This window comes from Sminthopsis crassicaudata, chromosome 3, assembly GCF_048593235.1.
Source record: "Sminthopsis crassicaudata isolate SCR6 chromosome 3, ASM4859323v1, whole genome shotgun sequence".
NCBI lineage: Eukaryota > Metazoa > Chordata > Mammalia > Dasyuromorphia > Dasyuridae > Sminthopsis > Sminthopsis crassicaudata.
In genome coordinates, this window is record NC_133619.1 from 9,401,262 (window position 1) to 9,420,749 (window position 19,488).

General features: G+C 44.1%; 1 protein-coding gene across 1 annotated transcript in view; it reads right to left on the bottom strand.

Moving 5' to 3' along the window:
- Positions 1–19,488, bottom strand: part of CROCC2 (ciliary rootlet coiled-coil, rootletin family member 2) — a 138,383-nt gene that overhangs the window by 1,114 nt on the left and 117,781 nt on the right. Inside the window, exons 29-32 of the mRNA XM_074297988.1 lie at positions 16,087–16,207; positions 14,335–14,498; positions 6,664–7,104; positions 1,408–1,557 (exon numbers count right to left, since the gene is read on the bottom strand). Of these exons, the coding sequence (XP_074154089.1) occupies positions 1,408–1,557; positions 6,664–7,104; positions 14,335–14,498; positions 16,087–16,207 (876 nt within the window). The remainder of the gene's footprint in view (positions 1–1,407; positions 1,558–6,663; positions 7,105–14,334; positions 14,499–16,086; positions 16,208–19,488) is intronic.

The window sequence follows — 19,488 nt, forward strand, 5'->3', positions numbered from 1 at the left end:
CGGTTGGTTGTTTTCTGACCCTGTGAGATACGTGTTGCAATTGTCCTCATGTTAGAGATTAAGAAAACTAAGGCTTAAAAATGTAAAGTGACTTGTCCAAGGTGACACAGCTAATAAGGTCTAAGGCAGGATAAAACCCACTTCCTTTTGATATCATGTCCAGTACTTTACCAAACATTATTCCGTGTACCTCCTCACTGATAGTGTATTAACTTGTTAGTCACTGGACAACGTTGTCATGCTTGGAGTAAAAACACGACAACAATTAAATTAGATAGTTTAAAAAATATTTGAATTATAAGATCATAGATTTAGAGCTGAAAAGGCTCTTAGATGCTAACAAGTCAAGGCTCCTCATATTACAGATTGGGCAACTGAGGCATAAAGAGATTACATGATTTGACCAGGGTCTCATGTCAAATTCATATCTGAGGTAAGAATAAAACTCAGGTCTTTCTGACTCTAAATTCACCACCCTGTTCATCCTGGAAGCCACTAGGTAACGGCCCAGGTCTTTTAGGCCTTGTAACTTGTAGGTCTACTTCTGTCCACCTGCTATGCCTCTGTCATTGGATCATTCATTTAAAGCAGGAGGTGATGGGAGAGATCATTGGGTGCGGTCACCCCACTTTAGGCTCAGGGAAGGTGACTGATTTACCCAAAGTTACCCTCAGAATCAGGTCTTCTGATTCTGTCCAAGAGCCTTTTGTCAGAACCAGAACATGACATGACCCAGCTCCTTTTCCAGGGATCTTGGTGAGTTTTGGGGGACCACTTTCCACACAAACCCTTTCACTTGTAATACTCTGTAGTTCCCTTTTACCTACCATGCCCTGCTGCCCCCTGGACCACTTTCTGAGATAACAGTTTCTCGTCATACTCAAACCTTCCATATCACAGAGCGCCATCTTGCTCGGCATCATATTTGCCAAAAATGAATATTGCAACCGTAGCTGCAATTCCTGATTTGGGTAAGCATTCTTTGGAGATTAGAACTTCTACCCTTGTGTGCAGATGTGAGATCTTGGGAAATAACGCAATCAAGACGAAAGCTTTGGGAGGTCTGAGGGGGAGTGCCTCAGGGACCCCATGCTGTTAACATTGTCAGTGCCTTGGATGAAAGGGATAGTTGGTGCTCTCATCCCATTCGCAGATGATGCAAGGCTGGGAGGGACCTCTAACGCCATAGGTGACAGTCAGAATGCAGAGGGATTGCACGGGGCCACAGGAGGCATGATGAAATTAAACAGAGGATAAGGGCCCAAAGCCAGCAGGGTTCCTTTCCTTTCCCCCTTTCCCTCCTTCCCTTTTCCCTCCTTCCTGAGAAGTTGCTTCCACTCTCCTGCTGTGCCCTTTTCCTTTTCCCCTTCAGCCCGATTTTTCTCCTCCTTCTCCTCTCCTCCTTACTTTCTGCAGATGCTCCAGCTGCCCTTCCAGGTCCTGGCTCCTCATCTCCAACTGGGCCAGTTGGCTCTCTAGTCGCTTCCCCCTTTCTGCCAGGCTGTGGCTGTGTCTCTTGCTGTCCCCCAGGGCTTGGCGGGCAGAGTCCAGATGTTCCTGCAGAAGAAATCAATGTGAATGCCTTCCTTGGATTTCAGCTCCCACCAGATCTGGTCTCTGGGCACATGGGAGGATGCAATGGGATGGAGATGTGATGTCTATTTGCCCTCAAACCTCAGGGGTTAGTGTGACAGGGGGCTTAGCGAATAGAATGCTTGAGCTTTGTCTCAAGCACTTAGGCTGAGGAGTCAAGATTGACAAATAGTTTTCAGGTACCTTCAATGTACCAAGCACTGGGCTAAGTGTGAGGTCTATATGTGAGGGAGCTAAATCAGATGACCTCTTGTGTCTCCTCGAGTCAACATCATGGCTCATCATGGATCATGGAGGCACAGCCTGTATTCCCTGCTGATAACTGAAGATGAGGGAGAGGGAGGCTGCTATGGTGATGGTGATGGGATACGTGCTCATTGTCCCACTCTTTGGCCCTTTCCTCCTCCCCTGTTCTCCTCCTCTCCTTCTCCCTTCTTCCTCTCCTCTCCTCCTCCCTTTTTCTTCTCCTTCTCCCTTCTTCCTCTCCTCTTTCTCCCTTTTTCCTCTCCTTCCCCCTTTTCCCGCTCCTCTCTCTCTCCCTTTTTCCTCTCCTCTCCATCTCCCTTTTTCCTTTCCTTCTCCCTTCTTCCTCTCCTCTCTTTCTCCCTTTTTCCTCTCCTTCTCCCTTCTTCCTCTCCTCTCTTTCTCCCTTTTTCTTCTCCTCCCTTCTTCCTCTCCTCTCCTCCCTTTTTCCTCTCCTCTCCTCCTCCCTTTTTCCTCTCCTCTCCTCCTCCCTTTTTCCTCTCCTCTCCTCCTCCCTTTTTCCTCTCCTCTCTTTCTCCCTTTTCCTCTCCTCTCCTCCTCCCTTTTTCCTATCCTTCTCCCTTCTTTCTCTCCTCTCTTTCTCCCTTTTTCCTATCCTTCTCCCTTCTTCCTCTCCTCTCTTTCTCCCTTTTTCCTCTCCTTCTCCCTTTTTCCTCTCCTTCTCCCTTCTTCCTCTCCTCCCTTCTTCCTCTCCTCTCCTCCTCCCTTTTTCCTCTCCTTCTCCCTTCTTTCTCTCCTCTCCTTCTCCCTTTTTCCTCTCCTTCTCCCTTCTTCCTCTCCTCCCTTCTTCCTCTCCTCTCCTCCTCCCTTTTTCCTCTCCTTCTCCCTTCTTTCTCTCCTCTCCTTTTCCCTTTTCCCTCTCCTCTCCTTCTCCCTTTTTCCTCTCCTCTCCTCCTCCCTTTTTCCTCTCCTCTCCTCCTCTGGTTGAGGGAAGGTAGGTTTAGAAGGCTGAGGTGGGGGAAGAGCCAGGCATCAAGCTTTAATGAGGAGATGAAGTGATTTGGGGAAGCTGGATCAGACCAGTCTAAAGGGAGAAACTAGCCGATTTGGGGAAAATGGAGGTCACGCCTTTGGCACAGGTTTCGGTCGCACAAACCTGGAGAATATAATCTTTCATACTCTGGAGGGCAATTAAGTCAATCCACACCATTCTCTGTCCTCGGCTAAGTAACACCAGGTGCTCTGGGCTTGAGGCTGAAGGCAGCAAATGCTTATTGCCCTGAGTGTGAGACTGCAGCTCGACCTTGTTTGTCACCCTCCTAATAAGCAAGACGGTGGGGGTGCTATGGAAAGAGCTTTTTCTGGGCCCTGAGAGTCCTTGGCTCCCACTGCCATTTGCTGACTGGGAGCCTGAGGGAGTCACGTGACATCTCATCTAGAAAATAGGGAAACTGTTCCCTCAAGAAGCAAAGGGACACAGAGGAGCTGTGGTCGGTTTTGGAGCCAGGAGCACGGGTTCAAGCCTTGTCTCAGATACATCGAAGGACAGATTACATTTAGAATCTAGGGAAGAAATGGCTCTGGCCTTGTAGAGGATCTGGCTTCCAATCTCACCTCTGACTATTTGTAACGGTATATAAATGGGCTTGTGTGCCCTCAGCTTTGCTCCCCAGTATGAGGGGAGGGATGGATGAAATGGTTTTGATGCCCTTTCTATACCTGTGATGCACCTGAAGGGCCAGAACCTCATGGCTCAGATGAGGAAACTGAGGGCTAAAAAGCAGAAGAGACCTTTCCAGGTAGCTGAGTCAGGATTCAAATCCAGGACTTCCTGGCTTTAAGTCCCCCCATGCTATGTGCACTGGGCTGCATTGGTTCTCAGAGGATGCCTCATCTATCAGCTCTCTGACTTGTGGTTGGCCAGCTGACACCCATGGGGGTCCGGACATAAATGTGTGTATTTGGGTACCCACCTCCTCAGTGTCGATAGATTTAGGATTAATAAAAGGAGAAAACTGAGTGGAACTGGCTGCTTTAGGATGTAATGAATTGCTTATATCTGGAAACCTTCAAGTGGGGCTGGATGACGACTGGTCAGGTACATTGGCCAGTCATGAATTAAATTAGATGGCCTTGAAGGTGCTTTTCAATCTTGAGATTTCGGGATTCGGGGAATCTCTGATTTGAAGTCTCTAACTTTGTGATTCTAATTCTGGGGTTCTGTAATGCTCTGGGCAAGAAGTTCCATGATTCTGTGATCCGGGGATTCTTGACATCTGGGCCATGTTCCCGAAGTCTCTATTTCTGAGAGTTTGGCTTTCTGAATCCTAGAACTTTTGGATTCTGAGATTCCTCTAGGCCCCTGCACTGAATTTGTGAGATCTCGTAATTCTGAAATACTAGAATGTGGAGTCCAGTGATTTGGAAATTCTGAGACTCTGATTCTGGGGTGATTTTGAGATTTCACAACTGATTCTGAAATCCTGTTGAAGGATTCTGGGATTTTTGATTCGCAAGGTTCTGGGATGTATGGAATCAGGGTCCTATGATTCTGGTTCAGAGACAGAGGCAGGATGAGTCTGACAGTGACATTATGGATGTGATGTCTCTCTGCTTCTAGACTCAGGGATTCTGAAACACTTGGGATTGTTTTGCTTCTGTAGTTCTAGAACTCTGATTTGGGGATTGTGCATCTTCATAGCTCAGGGATTCTCACTCTGAGATGCTAAGAGCCTGGGAGCATGAGATCCTGGAGTTTGGAAACTGTAATTTAGGGATTTATTCTAAGACTCTGGGATTCTGCTTTTAAAGTTCTGGGACCCAGATGAATAAAAAAGTAAAGCTTCCAGGAGCACACTCTCTTGCTGACTGCTTTCAGCTCCTCTGCAAGTGGAGCTACTGGCTCAGGGAAGCGAAAACTGGAGCTGGTCAGGGACCCCCTTTCATATTGTCTCAGTCACTTTGCTCCAAGCAGTGGCTTGATTGTTCTCTGCACTTGATCTTCCACTTTAGCCTCTGAGCCTTTGCAGGTGTGATCCTTCAGGTCTCAACTGTGCTCCCTACTTTCCACCATCTTGGAGCAAGGTATCGCTTTGCTTCCTTGAGCTCGAGTGTCCCATCTATATAGACAAGTACTTTCCCACTCCTCAATATTATCCTCCTCCAACCTTCTCCAAGTTGTTCTAGAGATACTTTATTTATTTTTTTTTTCTTTACTTCTTCAGGCACATGTGGCACCTTCAACAGAACATAAGCTCTTTGAAAGCAGGGAACATTTCATTTTTGTCTTTAGATTACTAGGGTCCAGCACAGTGCCAGGCATATAGTGGGTACTTAATACTCATTAAGTTGAACCAAAAGGCCTTGTGTCCATATTGGCAACATATTTACCTCATTTAGGGAATGTAGATAAGACATTTTCTTGGTCAATCAATAAGCATATATTAAGTACCATCTGTGTACCAGATTGGAACACAACAGTGCTGGGGATCCAAAGATAGGCAAAAACATAGACTCTGCCTTCAAGGCACTTATGTCACAATGGGGGGACAGCATGCATATAACTATGCACATAAAAGAATATGCGATATAAGTGGAAGATATCTTAGAGGAAATGAGCTAGCAGTGGGGTAAGGGTGGGGTGTTCTTCTGCACAAAGCAGGATTTGAGCCGAGTCTGGAGGAAAACTGGGGAATTGGGGTTAGGGAATAGTGTGATTAGAGCACAAGGTACGGGAACAGTCCTTCCTTTTCTTTTTTTTTTTTTTTTCCATTTGAGAAACTATGGAAAATAAAACATCACTCCAAGAGATATGAATTGAAGAGCAATAGATGGGGTTGGTATCTGGGACCTGACTGGCACAAAGAGAAAAGAAAAGTAACTGGGGAAGGGGCCTGTAGAAAGTCAGCACTGACAGCTAGCAGGAAAGAGATCTTTGGTGAGAGATTCCTCTGCTGCCGTCTTGCTCTAAGGAGATGGAATTAAAATGTGAATGGGAAATATGATGGAAGGGGTCCTACAGAGCCATATAGAATGGCCCGAGGAAGAGGAGGGATCCATGGATCCTGTGCTTTCCCTCCCTCTTCAAGAAGCAGAGAACCAAGAGCCCTTCAGGATCAAGGAAGTCATTGTCCTTGGTTGGCACTCTCCATGAGAAGGGATTTGTATACTTCCTTAGGATTGATACCTAGTTGTTTTTAATAAAACCCTGGGATATTGTGAATTGCATGCTGGGAGATAGAGTCAGCCTCTATTTTCTCATAGGTGTCCAACATTTATTGTTCCAGGGTTCCTGAGTTAAAGCCCTGAGGCAAGAGATTAAGGTGTTCCTCACAGTGTACCAAACACTTGAAATGTAATGTTGCCATCCTCAATTGGTCTGAACCCGAAGTCTGCCTCAGTGAGCCCCCAAATCATTCATACTAAATCTGGTAGTTTGGGACTGAAGAAGCTGAGGCTGCACCAGCACAAACTATGCTCCCTGGTCTGCCCTTCTATCTAGCAGCAGTAGCATGGGTCTCTCCTGCCTCACAATGGAGGCCTGGTACCAACTCCTCGTCCCTCTTCCACCCCAATGGCTTGGAATCCCCATCACCAAGGGTGACAGAATCCTGACTCTCTCCCCAGCTGTTCTGCCCATTCTTGGCTATCTTTTCCCCATCCCTTATATTCCAATGCTCCCCCCCCCCCAGGTTACCTCCTATTTCCTTTGTATCTTGTAGCTACCCATTTATAGGAGAAGTGGAAGCATCCTGAAGGTTTTTGGTTTCCTTTTCATTCTCGGGACCCAGCACAATGCTTGGCACATCGCGGGCACTTAAGGAATGCTCCCTGGCTGACATCCTGGGCCACGAAGCACTAGCTCACCTGCAGTAGCCGCCGGTCATGTTCAGCAGCTGCCAGCGCCTTGCGGAGATGGGCCACGTCCTCGTGGAGGCTGCAGGAACTGCTGGTGGCTTCGGCCAGGGCCTGAGTAAGGCTCTGCACACGCTCCTTGAGGTGCCTCTCTGCCTCCTCGGTCCTGGCCAGCTCGTGGCTCAGATGCTCGAGCTCCTGCTGCCGGGAGGCCAATCTGGCTGTGCTCTCCTCCAGCTGGGCCCCGAGCCCCTGCACCTGCTCACGGTAGGTCTGGACCTCGACCTCCCGGGTGCTCAGACTCCTCTGTGCCCGCTGAAGATGCTCTTGGGTGGCCTGCTGGCTCAGCTCCAGCTTGATGGCTCGGCACTCAGAGGCCTCCAAGGCTTCCTTGAGTTTCCACTTTTCCGAGTCCAGCTTGGCTTCCTTGGCCTTCAGTCTGCTGAGCTTGTCCTGTGAGATAGAGAGTCATGGCATTGGGCCCTGGGCTTCTGGCAGGGGGCTCCCAACCCTCCCCCTCAATCTTGTCCATCTCTCCTTCCTGACCCAGGATCTGCTAGCAAACTCAGGTTCCCAGCTTCTACCCTGAAGGTGCAGGGGGAGCAGAGGCCACTGAAGGGACAACATGGTACCCAGAAGCAATGGCGTTCTTAGAGCTGTTAGAGAGCATGACAAAACACTCAGGAGGGAAGGAATGAAGCCCAAGTTTATCATTTTACCAATTAGGAAACTGAGGCCAGAGAATGTGCCTTATTCATGGTTACCTGGGGGGCTGACACTCTGTAGATAGGAATCTGAGATCAAGCAGAGCAAATCCACAATGCAATGGGACAAATGGATCTCCCATAGAGTCAGTCAGCCAAGAAGGACTAATGAAGCCTTTACTATGAGCTACCAACTGTGCTGAAAGTGAGAATACAAAGAAAGGCAGAAACATGGTTCCTGCCCTCAAGGAACATATATTTTATTGGGACACATGTTGTTGGAAAAGAAAGTGCCTACAAGACAGACCCAAAGTGGACAGAAGGCAACCTGAGTGAGGAAGTGCCACAGCTGGAGAGAAAGGCCTTTTAGAGAAGGAGGGCATCAGAGCTGGATCTGAACAAAGCCAGAGGAATACAGGAGGGAGATGCGAGCAGATCCATGGACACTTTGTTGTTTTCTGCATCTGTTTCACAAACAGGCTTCCCAGGGCTAGGCTAGGGTGAGTTGGGGTAGGGGCTGCCTTCTGGGTATTTTGGCAGACATTTAAATTCTCTCCACTCACTATCAGCACTGGGAGAAGTGCCTGAACACTGTAGTGTAGCTTAGGGTCATTATCCCCACCAAGGATTCCATTTTACTCAGCTGTCATACCTTGGTCTATCACTAAGATCTGTTGTATGTTTAAATCTTATTTTCCTAATTGAGACAATAACTTATCCATAAAAAAAGAAAAAAAGCTAAGACCAGAGCAGGGAAATAAAAATCTGAGTAACAATAGGACCAGGCCTTCCTTCATTAAGGCTTTCTGCCCAGTAGCCTTCTCAAGGCCCTTGACCTGCCCCAATTGACCAGTGGTCAATCAACTCTCCTAAAGTGCCTACAAGGTGAATAAAGGAAAAGAAGTAGGAGGATTGGTTAAGCAGAAAATATGTTTAATTTGGAGTCCAAGGACCAGAGTTCCAGGCCTCTCTCCCCTTCCTGTCTGCAGATGGGGGCCATTTGCTTTCCTCCTTTATTTGTAAAGTGATGGGGTTTGACCAAGGCTGCTAGCTCTGGGTCTATGATGCCATAAACCTATGAGTATATATATTTGAAAAGGCTTCAGGTGTGTTCCAGGTCATAGGAGAGTAGATCAAGAGAAAAGGCTTTTTATTCAATTCTTCATGTTAAAAATAGGAAACTGAAGTTTAGTGATTCCAAGGTCACCCATCCTATGGGAGCACTAGGATTGCAAGGGATCTTAGAGGTCATCCATCTAGTCTGTTCCTCCTTGCACAAAGAGGAAATGGAAGCCTCAAGAGGGATGTGACATTGAGCAGTACAGTGTCCTGCCAGTGATAGGAAGGAAAGCTTCTTCCATTGTCCCACCCAGAATCTCCTAGGGCTTGGGATTTCAGGGGCAACAATAGCTGATGGTTTTATATAGTATACAAAGGTTATTACATAGTTACAAGGTTCACAAAGCACTTTAGATACAATGTTTCAGGCTTTAGATTTTAGGGGCAACAATAACTAGTGGTTTTATATAGTTTACAAAGGTTATTACATAGTTACAAGGTTCACAAAGCACTTTAGATACAATGTTTCAGGCTTTAGATTTCAGGGACAATAATAACTAGTGGTTTTATATAGTTTACAAAGATTATTACATAGTTACAAGGTTCACAAAGCACTTTAGGTACATTGTTTCAGGATTGGGATTTCAGGGACAACAATAGCAGATGGTTTTAGATAGTTTATATAGGTTCACAAAGCACTTTAGGTACATTGTTTCACTTGCTCCAGGATTGGTATAACTCCAAGAATTAAGTTCTCTGGTGATTATTATTCCCATTTTACATAGGAGCAAAACAAATAAAATGTCTTGATTATAATCCTGAAGTCTGAGACCTAGTAAGATGTCAGGAGCAATTCCCTGGGTCTAAGAGTACAGGCTCCATATTTAATTTATGCTGACTGGATTGCTTCACCTCCTTGCCCTTTCCACCTCCAATCAAAATCAATACCTCCCCTCTTCTGACTTACTTTGAGGTGGAAAACAGCCATTCCTGCATCCCTAGTCCCCTGGGGTGTTTCCTATTGCTAATGTTGCCAGGAAAGTTAGAAAAAAAGCAATCACAACATAATATGCCATAGATGCTGAGACTTTGAAGGGACCTGAAAGATTGATTTCAGTCCCCTCAGTTTACATGAGGAAAATGAGCCCTAGGGAGACAAAGTTTCTGTTGAGAAACCCCTCAGTTCTTCCATGATGGTCCAGGGTATTACATTCCCAAAAAAGCCCCTCCCCTTTGATTTGAGGAAGTGGGATGAATGTAAACACTATTTCTTTTTCTAAGAAAATATGTATCTTTTAAAATCACTACTGAAGACATGAGTAGTAGCCCTTTTAAGTTCTGCAAAATATTTTATAAATATATCATTTGATTCTTATAACAAGCCTGTGAAGAATAAGTCCCTATGTGAAGGACCACTGTTTAAAGAGATCTATATGGATACACAGTAACTCAATGGTTACTTAATTAAAAAAAAAAAAAAGCAAAAAACAAAACCAACAAAACCAACAACAGCAACCAAGTACTTTGGGGGGATGGGCTCCTGGGAAAACTTGAAAGTATTTTGACAGGAAATAAGTTTAGACTGGCTTTTACAGCACCCACTATAATTAACTATTATGAATATGAATATGAAAGGTCATACCACCAAAAAAATCCCGCAACAACAACAACAACAACAAAAACAAAAACCCCAAACCAAAGGTGGTAGTTTTCAGAATTATAGTTGGTGAAGATTTCATAACCAACTGAGTGATAGAATTTATTTTTAAAAGGACAAAACAATGTCAATAATGTAAAATCAAAATACTTTTCAAGATAAAAATGAATGCAACTAGAATATTAAGAAAAATTTCAAGTGGGAAAATGTAGTTTCTACATTAAAAGATTTTTTTTTTAGCCAAGATATATGAGGGAGCAAAAATATGAAGCCATGTTGTTTCCCTAATTTATGAAGTGGTCAAAAAACATAAGCTGTTTTCAGAAGACTTGTCCATTCATAAACAGAGAGGAAAGAATGCTGCAGATAATGAGTCCTGAAAGAAATGCCAATTAAAAGAACTCTGAAGTGTCACTTTCTAGCCATCAATTTCATAAAAATGTTAAAAGATGTTGGTAGTCTTGGGAGGACTACAAAAAAATAGCAAGACTAATATACTCTTGGTGGGACTGCTATTAAGTCTGACCATTTTGTAAAACATTTTGAATTATGGGCAAAAATTATCAAACTGTTCAAACCTTATGATCATAGATTGGGTACTCTAAGGAATTTGTATTTCCTTCCTTCCTTCCTTCCTTCCTTCCTTCCTTCCTTCCTTCTTTCCTTCCTTCCTTCCTTCCTTCCTTCCTTTCTTTTCTTTCTTTCTTTCTTTCTTTCTTTCTTTCTTTCTTTCTTTCTTTCTTTCTTTCTTTCTTTCTTTCTTTCTTTCTTTCTTTCTTTCTTTCTTTCTTTCTTTCTTTCTTTCTTTCTTTCTTTCTTTCTTTCTTTCTTTCTTTCTTTCTTTCTTTCTTCCTTCCTTCCTTCCTTTCTTTCTTTCTTCCTTCCTTTCTTTCTTTCTTTCTTCCTTTCTTCCTTCCTTCCTTCCTTCCTTCCTTCCTTCCTTCCTTCCTTCCTTCCTTCCTTCCTTCCTTCCTTCCTTCCTTCCTTCCTTCCTTCCTTCCTTCCTTCCTTCCTTCCTTCCTTCCTTCCTTCCTTCCTCCCTCTCTGTCTCTCTCTCTCTTTCTTTCTACTGAGGCAATTGGGATTAAGGGTCACACAGTTAGGAAATGTTAAGTGTCTGAGACCAGATTTGAACTCAGGTCTCCTGACTTCAGGGCTGGTGCTCTATCCATTGCATCAACTAGCTGCTCCCACTCTAAGGAATTTAAAGACAGAAAAGATAGCCCATATAACACAAAATATTAATTGTGGGAGCAAAAAAGTAGAACCAAAGTAAATACCATTTTTGGAGAACTGACTATTTAGATTTGAAAGAGCAAAAACAGGAGAGCAATTATAATGAGAACAGTGATTTCTGTAGTATCCTGATTAAGACATCACAGCTTCTAGTGGACATTAATAAGTGGCAAGAGGATGCAATGGTTTGAGCTTGGGGTCAGGATGATGGTTTCATAGACCATCTCAGACACTTAGTAGACACTTACTCAGAGCAAGACACTTAATATCTCTATGCCTCAATTTCCTGATCTGTCAAATGAGAGGTGGCCCATGATGGCCTCTTTAAGTCCCTTCTAGCTCCACATCTATGTATTACTGATCCATGAAGTAGCAAAGTGCCCCAAGGAGAGTGAGCCAGGTGGTGATCTGTTCCACAAGTACAGGCTGAAAGAAATGGGGACGTTTAGCCAGAGAAGAGCATCCTTGGAGGGGCACTAAAGCTCCCGTGGGTGCTCAGTCATCAAGAGGAATCTGATTTACTCTGTTTTGCCTCAAGGAGCAGAACTGAGGAGAATGGCTTGAAGTTGCAGGGAGGCAAATTTAGGCTCGAGGTCAGGAAAAAGTGACTAACGATGAGAGCTGTCCAAAGTGGAATGGGCCGCCCCAGGAGGTCTGCAAGCATGTCCTCTGCCTGCATCCCTCCCTCTCCTAAGGATCCCTCCCCCTCCCATCTCACTGGAATTCTTCAAACAAAGTCTGGATGACTGATTACTTGCCAAGCCTACTGGGGAGGGGGATTCCTGTTCAGGTGTGGGTTGGATTAGATAGTTGTGGGGGTTTCTGCCAACTCTGAGATTTTGAGGTACTATTTCAGGGACTACTACTAATATTTTACAAAATGGAAACTGAGGCACCAAGTCTTGGGCTCTTACCATTACACCATGCTGCCCACCCTTGGGAGAACCATTCATATCTTTGAGTATATTGCCTTAGTCAGCTCTTCTGTGATTATGTGACCTCAGTGCAGCTCTTGGGGACCAGGAAACAGGCTACCTCCTTCTCCTTGCCTACAGATCCTCCGATTAAGCTGGCCTGATGGTGCTACTGAGCTGGTCCCCGTGAGCAGCAAGCATAAGCAGCATGCTCTGACATGCGTCTCATGGCACAGGGGCAGCCCTGTCTATGCTCTTGTGTTTGGGGAGTGCTGTGCCCAATTTGACAGCCCTGGGCTTGTTGCTGTATTGTTCCTTTATTTAATTCCCAGGGTAGCCCTGGAAACGGAGAGAGATTTACTTTCAAACAAGAATTTGACTGTTTGCATAGCACAGTCTCTCGTTTAATTAGAGAAATATGTTTTTAATTAACTTTCCCTTGACAAATATCCTGGCTTATATGAAGTAGGGGGTGGGAAGGAGGAGAAATCAGTTTTTGAAAACGAAGGAAGTTGTGTAAAACCCAGAGATCTTTTGAAAAAGTTCTAGAGAACATCAAGAGCAGCCAGAGAACCTTTGCTTGGCAACCTCAACTTCCATTTGAAGGGAAATGGGCGCAGCAAAGCAGAGAAAGGCAAAGAAGTATCCTGGAGTCATAACAAAAATAGGAGTTTTCGGATTTTTATAAGATCACAGAGAAAAATAGAGCCACAACGGCCATTTATTCTAAAACATCTCAATTTTCAAAGGAAGAAACTGAGTCCCAGTGAGGTAAAGCCACTTGTCTGAGACAGGACTGGAACTATAATGTAGATCTCCTGGTTTCTGTTCCAAGGATCTCTACATTCTCTCCAATTTCCCTTTTATCAAAAGCACTGCTGCTATGTGTCAAGGCCAGCCTGGCCTCTGCTGCTGGTTGGGGATAGAAGGGAAAAACCTAGGTGATGTCTGGGATCAGTCTGGGCAGGAGGTTGGGAGAGGCGATTATGAGCAAGAGGAGCCACAGAGGATGGAGGTTTTCCAACTCAAGGCAGAGGCTTCCATTGGGACTCAGGTCATAGTACACAGAATGGGAAAATGTCACATCTCTGTGCTGTGCCATAGTGGAGAAAGACCTTTGTTTGGGATCCATGTGGAAAAAGACATCAGTTTCCCTGCAAATCATGGTCTAACCTTGGATTCATCTGAGAGTGTTTTTTCATGGATGCAAAATGAATGAACTTCCAGCAGAGGCCAGGGATCTCTTGTTGGTTATGTCACACATGTTTGGGTAGAAGTGGAACTGATGCCCCTTGAGGTGCCTTCTAACTCTCAAAATCTATCATGGGTTTGGTGATGCTTGAATGGAGGCTTTGGATATGGCCCTGACAACCCGAGGTCAACTTGGAGACAGTGCGGTATGGTGAAAAGAATTCTGGTCTGAGCACAGGGCCAAACCCCATTCCATCTCACCCTCCTCTGAATGATACTGGACAAACTTCCTCAAACCTCCATTTCCTCATTAGTAAAAGGTGAGACTGGAAAAAAGCTTCTAGCTTGAGATAAGATAAATGTCTCAGAATTCTCCTTAAGGAGACATTGACTCTCACTTGTCGTGATTCTTCTGGTGCACTTTGGACTCACATGAACATAGATGTTCCTATAGGAAGGACCCGGCCCTGGTACCTAGGAGGCTCTTAATTAGTATTTATAGACTTGGCCCTTTGTTTCGCAGATGAAGAAGCTGAAACTGGGAGCAAAAGGGAATTTATTTGCTCAGCTTCTCATAGGAAGGAAGAGTGGAATTGGGAGTCTCTGGCTACAAGTATGTTGCTCTAACCACTACCCTATCTGTCCTCCTGTGGGTAACTCTGAGGTTCTGCCAGGTTTGCAACAGAATACATTGAGATTTCATTCCAAGTGACTTGAAAACCTTTTTTTCCCCTCCTAATGTTCAGGGTCTGTCTTTCTAGTAGAGATTGGTCTCAATTGCTTACAAGGTACCTTGGGGCGGGAGTGGGTTTTTCTCTAGGATTCTCTTGAATGGCAAATGCTCCCATGTTCACGGTTCCAGGTGCCAAGGGATGGCTGGACCCAGGCTCTCCTCTCCCAGCCCCACATGGGGCCCACCCACCTGCAAGCTTCTTTTCTCCTCCTGGCTCATGTGGATGTTGTGTTCCAACATGGACAGCTGCTCGGAGCGTTCCTGATGTTCCCTCTCTGCCTGCCGGATGGTCTCTTCTTGCAGCATCAACGCAGTCTGGGCACTGGTGAGGCGCCCGTCTACACCTCGCTTGCCTGTTTCGTTACAGAAAAAGATAAGACACTGAACTCTCTTCCCAAACTTCCCTTACCGCCCACTTTCTTATGTTTGTAGGATTCCCCACTCCATAGAAAGCACAGGGATGAGACTGCAGAGGCCTGTTCTGGAGACTTTCTATCAAATTAGAAGCATGAATGAGGGTCTTGAATGATATTGCTTATCACTTAGCCAAGCACTGATTAAGTACCTACTGTGTTCCAGATACTATAGGAGAAAACAAAAGCAGAAATAAAGCGATCCTGCCGTCAAGGAACTGTGTTCTCTCCCAAACAATTCATTATGTCTTCTCCCTGCACCTGGCCAAATTACCCTGTGGAGACGTCCACTTCCATTTTGGTCACTCACATTTGTCATCTTGGAATCATCCTTGAATCTGCCTTCTCCCTTATCCCCAAGAGCTACCAAACCATATTGATTTTTCCTTTAGAAGAACTCGAGGTTGCTTCCCCTTTTCTGCACTCACATCATCACTCCCTGAGTTCAGGCTCTGGCCTGGGCTATTGCACGAGTCTCCTAATCAATCTCCTTGCCTTATTTGTCTCCTTTCCAAAGGAGCCTTCAAGCAGCTCAGAATATTTAGCGGTTCCCTGTCTCCTCTCTTGCTATCTCTTCCATCACTTCTGAGAAGCAAAGAAAAATCTATTTGATCCTCTGAGAGAATATGGAAGTCCTCAGTCTGGCCTTTAAAGCTCTTAGTAATCTGACCCCAAATGACCTTCTGAGAGTTCATATTCTTGACCTAATGCACTCAATATTTCATCCAAGCTGGCTAACTTGCTGCTATCCACACTCAATGGGGTGTCTCTAGACTCCTTGCCTTGCAGAGATTATCCCCATGCCTGGAATGCCCCTCCCCCACCCTAGCACTAGCCCCTAGAATTCCCAGCTTCCTTCATGATTCAGCTCAGGGGCCATTGGATCTCTCCAAAATCTTTCCCGGATCCTCCCTCAGTTATTCTCTCCTCCCCTCAAAGGATCTTGCATTTGTTTTATCTGTGTACATATTGATTACCCCCATAGAATGCAATCTCCCTGAAGGCAGGAAGTGATTAATTTTTGCCTCTAAATCCTCAATGCCCAATCTAATGCCTTATGTGTTGTAGTCAGCATTTACTATGGATTGTGCATTACCCTGAATGGATCAGGTGAAGGCTTGGCAAGTCTAGGGCCTGCCTCATCACCTGAGGACACAGAAACAAGTTTTCTAATAACTTCTTTGAGGGTGGGCTAAGGCAGAATTTCATCTTTGGGGGATGACAAATCTCTTTTTCTCAAAGGGCTTCTGTGCCCTTGTTCTTAATTCAAAAGAAAAACAAAGTTGGGGTCTCCTGCCCAAGAGGATCACTAAAGTAAGTCCTGCCCTTCTGTCACCCTGCTCCCCAACTAGAGCAGAGAGGGGCCCCCTGGTTTCTAGGTCATGGAGTGCCTTCTATTCCCATCTGTCTGCTCCTCAGCTCTCCCGCTGCCCCATCCACAATGTGTTTGGCAATAAATCTTGCTCTTTTGCAGCAGATGAAGCCATGAATCGGGTCTCTGGAGAAGAGAGATGATTGAGTGACTGGCCTTCCTCAGCATCTGCCAGAGACTTTTGCAGCTGCAGGATGCGATTCTTGCTCTGGTCAAGGTCAGCCTTCAGCTCGTTCAGCTGACAGTTCAGGTTCACTACCTGGACCCGTGAGTCATCCTGGGAGGAGAGAAAGTCACGTTTTCGAAGGCAGGGGATAAGGGGAAGGGGAGAAGAAGAAATTGTGGGAATTCCATTTCCCAAGCTCAGTGGAAGCATGGTGACAAAGACAAAACCTTAAAGGTGAGAGAGGGGGCTGGAATGAGAGAGGGAGATCTGCTTTTAAACCCCAAGCAAATCCCTTAAGCAATCCGGACTCAATACAGAATGTGAGGGTCAAAAAGGTGGTTATTTAGTTCAAATTGTACAGAAAGGAAAGCTCCCTGATAGGGTAGCTTTGAAAAGGGGCTATGTGGCCTCCATATGAAATCATCTGAGGAGAGAGAACCACGACCTTCTGGAGGCAGCACATCCCACTTCTGGGCAGCTGTGGGGTGTGAGGAAGCAGTCCTGTCCCCCCCCCCCTCCCCCAGAAAAACTGAAATTAGCCCCTTTGCAGCTTCTCTTTCTGGTTCTCCACCTCTGGGGTCAAAGAGAACAAATCAGAGCCTTCCTTTACATGATTGAACTTTAAATACTTGAAGTCAGTTCCTCCCATCCCCCCAGTCTTCATTTCTCCAGCCTAATCACTCTCAGTTCCTTCAGCCAAGTCTCACAGGACATTAATTTTAAGGTTTTTCGCCGTCCTGGTTGCACTTCTCAAGATACTCTTTAGTTGTGCTACACAAAATTGAGCACAGTATCCCAGAAGAGGTCTGGCAAGGGGAGGGCCAAGTGGGATTCTCACCTCCCTATTCCTGAAAGTCATAGCCCCAAACTGCAATTAGCTTTTGTGGCAGCCACATATTGTGTTAGTGGTCCGCTAATACTCCCAGAACTTTTTCGGAACACTGGCTATCTACTTATACCTTTCCCATGTTGTACTCGGGCAATGGATTGTTTTGTGACCAATTATAAGACTTTCCATTGATCCCTATTGGATTTCATCTTATTAGGTTCAAGCCAATGAGTGCTCTTGCCTAGGAAATCCTAATGGATTGTGAAATTTTCATGCACAGCATTTGCCATTTCTCCCATCTTTGGCTTATCTGAAAATTCTATAAGCATGACAGCCATGTTTTTACCCAAGGCTCTTTGTTAAAATATTGTACAGCACAGGGGGAAGCAAAGATGTTGGAGGAACTCTACTGGAGATCTCCTGCCATGATGACATGGAACCATTAAGAACTACTCTTTGATTCCAGCCATCCAGGGGGTTCTGAAACCATCTCTGAATTACTGTCTAATCCACATCCCTCTATCTTCTCCATAGGAACAATATGAGATGCTTTGCTACAATCTCTGATAAAATTTAGGTAAACTATATTCATAGCACCTACTAGTTTAATCCTAGCAAAAAATAAAATGCGGTGAATTTATTTTATTTTATTTTTTTTTAATTTTTTATTTTATTTTATAATTATAACATTTTTTGACAGTACATATGCATGGGTAATTTTTTACAACATTATCCCTTGCACTTACTTCTATTCAGATTTTTTCCCTTCCTCCCCCAACCCCCTCCCCCAGATGGCAAGCAGTCTTATATATGTTAAATATATTACAGTATAATTTAGATACAATATATGTGTGTAGAACCAAATTTTTTGTTGCACAGGAAGAATTGGATTCAGAAGGTAAAAATAACAGTTTACATTCATTTCCCAGTGTTCCTTTTCTGGATGTAGCTGGTTCTGTCCATCATTAATCAATTGGAATTGGATTAGTTCTTCTCTATGTTGAAGAAATCCACTTCCATCAGCATACATCCTCGTACAGTATCATTGTTGAAGTGTATAATGATCTTCTGGTTCTGCTCGTTTCACTCAGCATCAGTTGATGTAAGTCTCTCCAAGCCTCTCTGTATTTCTCCTGTTGGTCATTTCTTATAGAACAATAATATTCCATAACATTCATATACCATAGTTTACCCAACCATTCTCCAATTGATGGACATCCATTCATCTTCCAGCTTCTAGCCACTATGAAAAGGGCTGCCACAAACATTTTGGCACATACAGGACCCTTTCCCTTCTCTAGTAGTTCCTTGGGGTATAAGCCCAGTAGTAGTATGGCTGGGTCAAAGGGTATGCACATTTTGATAACTTTTTGGGCATAATTCCAGATTGCTCTCCAGAATGGTTGGATTCTTTCACAACTCCACCAACAATGCATCAGTGTCCCAGTTTTCCCACAGCCCCTCCAACATTCATCGTTATTTGTTCCTGTCATCTTAGCCAATCTGACAGGTGTGTAATGATACCTCAGAGTTGTCTTAATTTGCATTTCTCTGATCAATAGTGATTTGGAACACTCTTTCATATGAGTGGAAATAGTTTTAATTTCATCATCTGAAAATTGTCTGTTCATATCCTTTGAAAAATGAGGTGAATTTAACATGATTTGTTTTTGAAAAAGCCAGACTGGCTCTTTGTAAACACTGCTTCCCTTCCTAGATGTTTACTATTTATCTTTTTAATGCTTTGTCCTATCGTTGTCCAAGGAATCAAAACTAGGTTTGTTGGCTTAGAGTTTGCAAACTCTGTTATTTCTGTCCTAAATGCAAAATGAGGAAGTTGAATTAGATGTTCTCAAAGGACCGTTTCATCTCTAAATCTATGAGAAATGGGATCTGAACCAGATCTTTGACTCTAGAGTCAGCACCTTTGCCAGTATACCATGCTTCCTATATAACTAGATATAACTAGACTGGAGGCAGTCTCTTCATTACTGGTCAGATTGTCAAAATAAATGCTAATTTAAAGGCATAAAGGCATAAAAAGTCCTCCTTTAAAGGAGGACACAGCATGAGATTACTTTTACTCTGACCTAACCTAATAAGCTATTGCTACTTCAAATCAGGAAATGGATAAAATAAAAGACATTGATAGGATCACTTTATTTCTGTTTTTTTTTTTCTCTTGTGATTTTCCTTTTGTTCTGATTTTTCTCTCCCAACATGATTCATAAAGAAATGTGTATTAAAAAGTTAAAATACATATATAACTAGAAAAAAACAATAAAAAAGACATTGACTGGTTCTCGATATTCCTTAGAAAAGTTCAACCAATATAAAATGTTTGCTACAATGAGAAGACCAAATGAACCTAGAAACTATCCCAGTAAACACTTGAGTTCCACACCTAATAGGGAGGAATAGCAGTTGAGGACAATATTAGTTTAGATTGAGTCATAGAGTCTCCCAGTAATGCTATATATTTGAGAATTATGAATACCACTGTTTTTGATGAATCAAAATTACAAGTAACTGAAAGGACAAAGGAAAGATGAATGTTGGGAGT